At 40.0% G+C, this 10,675-nt stretch overlaps 1 protein-coding gene and 1 pseudogene across 1 annotated transcript; both read left to right on the forward strand.

Moving 5' to 3' along the window:
• Positions 1 to 788: 788 nt before the first annotated feature.
• On the forward strand, positions 789 to 4,191 carry LOC148298395 (kinesin-like protein KLP2). The gene is given in 5 exon segments (XM_088276902.1): positions 789 to 855; positions 2,433 to 2,649; positions 3,246 to 3,372; positions 3,458 to 3,629; positions 3,673 to 4,191. Coding segments are annotated over 5 exon segments (1,089 nt in total). The 3' UTR covers positions 4,179 to 4,191.
• On the forward strand, positions 4,184 to 4,917 carry LOC148298396 (osmotic avoidance abnormal protein 3-like; annotated as a pseudogene).
• Positions 4,918 to 10,675: the final 5,758 nt, after the last annotated feature.

Consider the following 10,675-nt stretch of genomic DNA (forward strand, 5'->3'; position numbering starts at 1 on the left):
CAGACATAAGCAGTTAGAACTCGAGAGATAGCGAAACTCAGTGGAGTTACAGGAAGAGCAAGCAATATTAGATGCACAAGTCAGGCAGTTAGCGGAACAACCAGTGCACAGTTGGTTAACGCCATCATCATAAAAATCTGAAACACAGGAACACAATTCTGTGGTGGAGTTCACCGTTGCGTTTCTATATTTGATAGTATCGCAAGTACTGCAGACGGTGGAATTACTGCAGGTCTTGCAAGTGTAATGGCAAGCAATACAGGCTTGCTGTGTAAGTTAATCATAGTAGCCATCCGTGCAGGAACACATACCAGAAGTCGAGTTTATTATCCGACCGAGTGCCAAGTCACAGGAGGAGCATGAAGTTGAACTGCTACATTCTTTACATGAATATTGGCAAACCAGACAGAGTTATTTCACATTATCCGAGTAATATCCAGTGATGCAGTCGCAATTGGCAGTGTTGGAGTTGAATACCCTCTTGGCAGTTGAGTTACAAGTGAGACATGTCGATGCGCCACCGCAAGTTAGACAGTTATAAAGACAAGTCCCACAAGAAGCAGTGACCGGAGAGTGTTCGTAGGTTCGAGAATTACAAGCGCATTGGAAAAAAGTGTTAATAGTCCTCAAGTTAGCAGAATTGCAAGAAGAGCAATTAGAACTGGAGCTAACACATGTCAAGCAGGTGATAGAGCAGGAGGAGCAGGCGCTACTTGACCCAGTATCATAGTACCCCTCTGAACATGGACATAGTTTAGAAGAGTCCGAAGAGTTTCGGGTGCTCGAACATGTTTGACATGCCGAGAAATTCGTGCAAGTCAGGCAATAGTAAGGACAAGCGACACAGGCAGCTGTGTAATTCTAATAATATCCGCTCATGCAATTACAGGTTGGAACAATATGACGGAACATGGAGGCATCGCAGGAATCGCAGTCGCTGGAGTTTGAACAAGTGTAGCATTTGAAACCACAGGTCGAGCACTGTTCTATTGAGGCATCATACTGATAATACAAAGGTGAACACAGACAATATCCAGAGTTTCCAATCGAAACACTCAAATAGCGATTGGCTGTCACATTGCATGCGGTACAAGTTTCCATCCCGTACGAAGTCGCGCAGGAGGCGCAGGTAGGATGGCAACTTGGACAAGCCTGATTGCTGCCATCGTCATAGTACTTGACTGCGCAAATACAATAGAGGCTCACCGATGAATTGTATGTCCTGAAATTAGTGTAGTTACAAGAAGCACAAGCTGATAAATTAGTGCAAGAGTTACAGGAATGGTGGCAGGATGCGCATACTGAATCAACACCATTATCGTAATATCCGGTATTGCATATACAGCTTCCCCCGCTTGTAAGAGTGCGAGTTGTTGAGTCACATGTTAGGCACTGGGATTTGTTGCAGGTCGAGCACTGATAGTTGCATGATACGCACTGTTCGTTAATGAAGTCATCGTAAGTACCTGCTGAGCACAAACAGTATCCCGACCCCGCCACCGTTTGAGATCTACTTTTTAGGGAATTACAAGATTGACAAGCTGAGAAGCTGGCGCAAGTTGCACAAGTGTATTGGCACGCTTGACAAGTCGATCCGGATCCGGCATCAAAGTATTTAGCGTTACAAGGACAGGATTGATTAGAAGATTGATATGTTCGGAAATTTGTGCCCAGACACGATGTGCAGTTGTTGGCTGAGGTACCAGAACACTGATAACACGTACGGTCACAGGTTCCGCAGAGACTATGGACACCGTCATCGTAATACCCGGAATCACACAGACAGGTGGTTCCGCTGAGGGTGCGATGGTTAGTGGAAGAGCAACTGGCGCATTAGTTGAGAGCCAAGCAAGATTTGCAGGTGATGCTGCAGGTGATAAGGGTACAAATTGCAGAGTTCGAGTCATAATAGCCAGAAGTGCATGGGCAGGAGGAGTTGGATACCATAAAATTTCTAAAATTAGTGTTAGAGCAGGTTAGGCAGGAAATATTTGTGCTGTCGCTACAGGTAGTGCAGGTATAGTCGCAACTCGAACAGTTCTGTGCTACGGTGTTCAAATAGTAATTGTTACCGCACGTCTGCTCTCTCAACCAGATGGAGCTAAAAGCGAAAGAAGTGATGTGGAACGAAGTCACCAGAAAGGACAATTAAGAAAATAAGATAGTCAACTGGACTGTGGCTACATCGCTAAAGCTGTAGTACACAAGACCTGCGAAAATTTAAGATCCCGATGTGTAGGTCACTGAGGAAGAGTCTAGCATAGAGCCTGATGTTGCCGTCTGAGAGATCATAATACTGAGGTAAGTAGGCACACTCACTTGTATCACTGTGTTCTCATAATCAACGGTGAACAAACTCAAAGAATTGATGGTGCTGTTCACGGCAATTGTTACTATAACCTAATAAGATGTTAAATGGTTCGCCCCCGCAGTCACTGAATACGAAAAGGCTCCGTTGGTCCAGGTGGTATCGAGCCCAACTGTAAAAAACAGCGCCACAGCGTTAGACGAATTACTTTTGGTTGCATATGGTAGATCCAAAGTCATAGATCTGATGCTGCTGGACGCGCTTTTGTCTGAAAGACTCGTAGCTGAAAAGTCATATACTGAGGATCGAATATCAAAGAGGGTTGAACTATCGACAGCAAGGTAATCTACCTTTAGACTCTGGAAAATATTGGCCGTTAACATTGTTACTACAAGGTCAAATGAACTGGTATTATCGACTGATGCCGATATTGAATATGAAAATGCCGACCAGGTACTGGATGAGGAGATAGGTGGAACCTATTACATTTTGATTATGGCTGTAATATAAGTTGTAAAAGAGAAATATTGTATTGTTACCTAAGGCGACAGAAGGAGATGATGAAAACGAGGTGGCGAAAGTTATGGTATTAATCTCGAACGTGGAAAAGGAATTAATAGAGTAGCTGGCTGTCTGATAGTCAGACAACAGACTTGTTAGATACGGGGTGACTGTGACGATTGGAACCAGAAGCAGAGCAGTCAATAAGAAGTATAAACATAGCAGACTGTTCATAGGATGATGAGACGATTTCAATATAGTATTATTTATATTATGTATTATGTTTCCGATGCTTTATTAATAATTTGTTTTTATAAAAAATTTCGGATATCCTGTTTTTTATTTTTTACTAATATCAGAATATTATTTGTTTTAATATATAATATAATGTATTTTAATTAGAAGCATTACTAAAATCAATGGAGATTACTGGCTAATTACAAAATCAGCAATTACAACAACAACGAGAAGGCAAGGACACGACAATCCAAGTATTTATTAGAGTGCGTCCAATCATTAACTCTGAGTCAGGCACCGATGAGGTGGTCTACGTCCAAGAAGATGTAATTCTGCAACTCCTTCTTCAATAAACTATATTAAATAACGGATCGTTTCAAAAGTATTGAAAATTATATAACTTTTTTGTAGAACAAAACTCTTGCCATCACTGACAATTTAAATACAATCCAAACCACATTCGATTTCGCGTTTAAGCAAGGGAGCAAACAGTGTGAAGTTTTCTCGGTCTTCCAATCGTATATACCCAGAATCGTGGAAGGCTATAACCTGACGATTTTCGCATATGGTCAAACAGGATCAGGTATCTATTACACTTTTATTTACCATTCACTTTCTGGATGTAGGGAAAACATACACCATGTTTGGAAATGATTGGGAAAACATGATTTCTGGAACCTCCAAGAACGGTAGACAGCAAAACACGTTCTTTGAAGAACTGGAGACAGACTAAAATTACGCAGGAATCACTCCTCGAGCCATCTACCAATTATTCAAAGCAATGGGCGAAGAATCTAAGTTCAAGGTATTCTGCTCGTTCCTACAGATCTACAACGAAAAGATCTACGATTTGCTGCAAGACGTGCCGAAGCCGAAATCCCTCAACATTCACGAAAGCAAACTAGATGGGATTTTCGTTTAGGGACTCTCCGAATACAGTGTCACGCATTATAACGATTGCCTCCAGCTCATGAAGCGAGGAGAGAAGAACCGTATCATCAGGCACACCTCCATGAATACCAAGAGTAGCCGCTCGCACACCATCTTTCAAATCCTATTGGAATCTGCTCACGCAGACTCTAAAGGAATCTTCAAAGTACATATCATGTATTTATATAGAAAGCCAGATTAAATCTCTGTGACCTCGCAGGCTCGGAGAAGGTCAACAAATTCGAACAAATGGGCGACGAGCACTTCAAAGAGCTGAAGAACATTAACCAGTCGCTCAGTACGCTTGGAAAAGTCATATACAGCCTCTCATCAGGAGGAAAAAATGTGGCCTCCTTTCGAGAGTCGAAGCTGACCCGCTTGCTTCAGGAATCACTGACCTCCAATACCTTTACTTTTATAATTGGTAACGTCTCACCTTCGGCAAGTAACATTGATGAGACAATTAGCACTTTAAAGTTTGTCGAGAGAGCCCGACATATAGTAATGAAGGTAAAACCAGTTTAATTCAACGGTTTAAATTCCGACATGGTGCTGAAACTTCAAAAGTAAGTCATGTACCTGAAGGAGCTTCTGAATATGAAGCGCAAAGGTATGAGCGCTGCAGACATCCACGTTAAACTCATGGCTTTGCAATAGTAAAACGAACGCCTAAAGAAGTCACATGTGTCAATTGCAGAAGTGGAGAAGCTCATGGATGAGAACCGAAGGATGAAGATGGAAATACAAAAAATTCAGTTGACAATGTATAACAGCCAGAGCGAGGATAACTCATAGACCAAATCTTCAGCAAGCCTCGGTTTCCCGACGAGAAACAGTGAGGAAAAGAGAAGCGATGGATTCTCATTGCAAGTCGACAACAGCCAGACCGAGTTATTTAAAAAGGTTGACCGAGAGAAAGCGTTGAAGAGCAGTTTAATAAATGCTGGCATGAGCATCTTGGACACGTCAGGCTTCGGATCCAGCCAAACCGCACACAAACACCCGTCAACATATGACGAAAGCCATCCCTCAACTCCCCTTGCATCGCGAAAAAGCAACAACTCTACTGAACATAAGAAGGAGAAACAGCGCATTTTGGATCGACTGGATTAGTTGGAAAGAATCCAAAAATTTAATGAATAGAAACTGGTGAAAGAGTTGGATGAGATATCGAAGAAGCATGGCACGAATCCTACCAAGAAGAGCCCTCAATAGTCGATTTCACAAACCCAGAAGAAGATGGGAAGTTACGAAGATAAAATAAAGAAACTAGAAGCTAAGCTCTTCAACAAGTGATATGCATGTTAAAGAAGCTATAACAAACAAGATACAAAAAAATAAGAAGCAAAACAATTTTTGGACTATATTTTTTGTTATCATACATAGAATAAATAAAATAAATAAATGTATAAAAATGGGAAATGTAGGCGAATATTGTTTAATAGTGATCAATTTAAAGAAAATGTTAGATATAATAGTTAAAATCTACATCATATTAAATTAACAAAAAATCGAATATTCTTTTAGAATAAAGTATTATATCAACGCAAATATTTTTCACGATGCAGATCAAGCTCAAAAAGATAAGCAACAACAAGCAACTGGAAGAACAGACTCGAAAGAAGACTCATGAGGAAGAAAACCTGTGTCTCCTCCAAAAGCGAAGACAAGATCTCGACCTACTTGTCAAAGATAATAAAAATTCCAAAGAAATGATTGTAATTTTAAAAAGAAATGATCGATAACCTTTTTGCATACTTTACAAATAATATTCTCAGGATAAATTACAAGAAGGCAAAGTCGTAGCCGATCGGTCCTCGACCCGACAACTGGCAGGGTACCAAGATTAACTCAAGGCTCTCGCAGTCCAAGTGAACCTGGAAACCAAAAAAATGTAAGACCAAACTAGATTAATGAGTTGCAATTTATTATACATCGATTTCTATTCGAAATTATTTATTTGTTCATATTGTTACAGAGGGTATTGAATGAGTTGATCGAAATCACCACCGCTGAAATGATCAGCAACAAAAAAGCAGCCAAGAACGACGACTCCGCCCCAGACCTCTACACCAACCAGGAGAAAAAAATGAAGAAATAGGAGTATGATATCGAGAAGATCCTCCAGATGAACAATGAGGAAGTGGCCAAGATCAATGAGCTCAAGTAGCAAGTCAGCTTCTCCAGGAGGGAAAGGGTAGTTTACTCCAATCTCTTTAAAAAATAGAAAAGGAAATAAAGATCTATTAAGAGAAATTTAAAGAAGTCTTGCTGGAAGCGCATGATCTCACATATCAAAGGAAGGCTCTATTTTAATAGTGCAATCAAAACGCAAAACACCTTTGACCTCGGCTGCCCCACCGAAACAGCATGGAGATTCAGAGTTTCGCAAACACCTTGAGTTTCTGGAGCCAAACATCAATCATAACGGCTCCAGTTTTCTAGCAGTTAACCGACACAATAGTGTCAACATTGAAAACGCTGTTAATAACGGTGCATCAGCCCCACCAGTAGTCTCCACATGCTCGAACTTCGCCAGTTCCAAAAAGAGAACAGATGGAGGGAAGAACAACTCAGCGAACAATGTAAACAATAATCTGAATGTCACAAACAATAGCGCCAATCTCACAGCCACAAAACGATTCCATCCTTCGAAATTTAACAATGCAACGTAGGAGATAGAGAGTTACGAATTGTTTTTCGATGCAGTGAAGCAGCAATACGGCAAGCCGACCATTGAATAAACGATTGATTTCCTGGCAGGCGTGGAGACGCAAAATTAGCAGTTGATGCGGGAAATTGAATTAGTGGATACTGCACTGCAGAAGCATTGCGAGAAGCTCGATGACGTCTAGGAAGCCACAACAGCGCACACCCTTGATTTTCTGCCATTGAATGAATAAAGCGATAAAGGCGTCGATTAGACTGCTGTCGAAGTCGAACTCACAGAAATCGAGTCTGATCTTCGATCTGAAGCTTCAGTTTTGAAAGCCTTATACTCACTGTTGAATATCGATACGGTTTCTGATATCGATCGCACTGATAGCAACAATATTTAGTAGAAATTTCGACTGATCGAAGACCGCCTGGTGAAACTACTGTGCGTCGAGAAGAAGCTCGGAAACTTCCACGAGTTGAGAAACAGGCATCGCAGACACTGGGAAGATAACTAATCGCAGATCGAGGCCTTGATCGACAAGCTGGACAAGTATCATGAGAGCGAGAAGATACTGACTAAGGACATATTTTACCAATAATACAATAAGGTATTCATTCTTAAAACATACTTAGATTTATCTTTATAATTATTCGGAATATTTGTATTTATCTATGATTGTTAGGAAATCGGTAAAATTAAAAAGCACAAGAATAAGAAATGATACGAATCAAACTCTATATTCATAAATCAAACACCTCCCATTATATTGTTAGTATCAAATTTAAAAATTCGCTTTTTCTCAAATCCGTATTTTATTAGCTCAAAGTGATAACCATATTAAATAAATATATCAATTTTTCTTGTATTTATAATCTTTATATCTATAACGTTAAGGAGGATTGCCTGAATACACACACCAGATCGGGTGAAAAATCCTTGAGGCCCCCATTTCACTTGTTAAAGGAGGGTGGTCGACTACAACACTCGACACAAACCCTGGATCAACCGAAAGATAGTACCTCCCTGTGTTTTTATTCAACTGTGTTTCCTGGTGCAGGCTAAATGTGAGCATATCCAGAGAAGCCTTGGCCATGTTGGTATGGATATGTGCGTCAGATTTCCCAATGTTATAGTTTCCTTCAGAAGAAGAAACATTAATCGTAATGATCGACCTTCCCGCCATGTTGTAATGCGTCGGTTGCACCAGTTCTTTGATTATCAGTAGTGGGCTGATCTGGTTGATGATGTTAGCTTTGAGGACTTCCTCGACAGATAGTTAGTTGAGACTTTTATTCCAACTGTTCTTCTCATCATACTTAAATACTACTTCCTTGAATCGATCGGTTTCGACCAGATCCTTTGAGTCTGCTTTCTAAAGAAGTGGGGCAAATTTGCATGATATTTTTGTTGAGTTGAGACCATTAGGTTCTTTAAGCATAAGCTGGCCTGAACTTTATACAGGAGGTTAATAGATGAGCCTGTTCTTCAGGAGAGCTTCGGCGGCAATTGCTTTGTCAAAGAACTATTTGGGTGGGGCAACAGTGTGGCATGCATTGTTAATTACAATCTCGAAAGGTGGGCACTGTTCTCCTCGTATGGCAGCAAGTTATTTTTTGAGACTCTTGAGAAAAGTTAATAGCTCAGTACCATTTGCGAGTTCGAGCTCGTAAAGAAACAGTCGATCTTTGAACTATTCATAGTCGGGCTCCTTCTTGTAGTTATTGAGAGCCAGATAAGGAAAGCGCGTGGTAGCATAGACTGTTGCTCCATTTCTCAACAGTCTCAAGCAGGTTGCAAAGCCGATTTTGACTCTCGCGCCTGTCATAAATACAAATTTCCCACGCAGATCAATCTTCAAGGACAAATATTACTGTTACTTTTTAAAGCATTAGTCGCAAATATGCCTCGAAACAGTGAAGTCTGTTGCTTTTCCGTTAAATATCTCCCAACGCTATTGATGAAGCAGGCATGTATAGCATCGTGAATGTCTGGATTTCAACTATTTTTTAGCATATTCGTTTATTTAAAAGTTCCGAGTGTAGAGACTGAGGACTGTTTGCTTTTTCTAATGAAGCTTGAGTTATTTGGAGAGACGGTTTCCTACTTCAATGGGAATTTCAAGCGGGTACTCTGCCTGAAAAATGAATCCATTCTGGATGGCGTGAGGGGTGCAGTAGATATTTTATCCGACTGCAAAAATAGATAAGTCCATATAAATTACAACGGAGGTATAAAGCAAGTTAATATTGCGATAGATCTTCAGTGACCGAAATCCCGCAGCGAAGCAGTGGAAATAATTGTCGTTTCCAAAACTCAGACTCCCTGTAACCAGCTCTATCTGGGTCTAGACAGCCCGAAAAAGTAGATGTGGGCATCAATATCCTCGAGCCGTGCTCCATCGATGATCTTACGGAGGGTGTGCTGGCCCACAACGAAGCCAAGCTTGTTATCATACTTAAGGACTGCTTTGACGGCCGCTATTAACTTCTTGATCTTTCGAGCGAAAGGCATGCATAAGTTAAGCCGAGGGTGATAGTAGTTATTAAGGTGCACGAAGTCAGCGAATTCTTATCTGGCGAAGACACAAGCTTCAAACATTCTTTTTTGTTGGATATTTAGATAAGAATGGATGTCTTAGTGCAAGAGTGCCGTTCCTTATCTGTTGTATGTGTACAGGAGTTCTGCATAAGGCTGACATCGCCAAGCGAGAGGAAGGTTGTTGGATGTGGCTGATTCTCTGATAGGAATGCCTTAGTAAAGTATATTAATCATAGGTTAGGATGTCATAGTATTTTGTTTATGGTATATTTGTATATTAAAATGTGTTGATTTCAATAATAATAATAAAAAAACATCTAATTCTTTTATACATCTTTTGGAAAAAGTAAAATAGAAAAATACTAAAATATTACGAATGCTTTATTTGTTTTATATTTTAGCTCGTAAATCAAAAACAATAGATCAGAACTGAAAATATATTAAATAATATCTGCCATATCCGTCAACGCCCTTCGAATATTCTGGATTTACTCTTTACTATTCTGCCAGCTTGTCTCTCAGTTGTGTTTGTTCTTTCAGTCCGCATCGTATTTTCATATTCCTAAATGATGCCTGCTTGATTCTTCACTAATTCTTCCAGTTGTTTTACCTTCTTCTTATATTTACTAATCTATTCATCACGATCAGTCTGGCATCCTATGCTATATCTTCCAATCTACTCGGTCTGGATGCCAACAAAGGTTTGCTGCCGAGTAGTGTCGATGGTATTTGTGAACACTGACTGGTTGCTTTGGTGGTTTGAAGGATTCGTCTGCGCGATCACTGCACTCAAGTTCTTGGATTTAGTCAAGTCTCTCGACGAGTAGAGTCTTTTTTCCATCCGCTATTTTATACTTTAAGTTCGACTGAGTTTTGTCTTCACCTATTCGAGTTATTTTTCGATATGAGTCTTTTTATTTCCCAAGACTAAATACAAAATATATTTGAACCAAAACAAATTGTTAAACAATTTGTACAAGAAATATATTTGGAAAGTTGGAGTAGTTTTATGTTTGTTACCTCGAGATTGCTTCTTTGCTGATAGTACCCGTCTCTGAGGACCAGCATTTCTTGGAGTATCTAATTTTTTTATTCATGCAATTGAAAGTTGACTTTTCGAAGCTCATTGATTGTGTTCAAGAGGAAGGGTGAAGTGCAGTTCGGGTTGATGTTCTATTTATTCCTATTATTATTGTGGTAGTCTTTGCCTATGATTTCCTGGATGACTGACTAATATTTACCGGACATCATATTTTATTTACAATCTTAGTAGAATAAAAGGTATATTTGAATTCGGTTTTTCAAAAATTTAACGAGTAAAAATAAATGTCTTTTTAACATTTATGAAAAATGTATAATGATATGTATATTATATATTTTTACTATTTTTGACGAAAGAAAATGGGTTGGGGTTGGGGTTGGGGTTGGGGTTGGGGGTTGGGGTTGGGGTTGGGGTTGGGTTGGGGTTGGGGTTGGGGTTGGGGTTGGGGTTGGGGTTGGGA

Source organism: Brachycentrus maculatus, unplaced genomic scaffold (genome assembly GCF_059751285.1).
Source record: "Brachycentrus maculatus isolate JH-2025_06_01 unplaced genomic scaffold, ASM5975128v1 h1tg002113l, whole genome shotgun sequence".
NCBI lineage: Eukaryota > Metazoa > Arthropoda > Insecta > Trichoptera > Brachycentridae > Brachycentrus > Brachycentrus maculatus.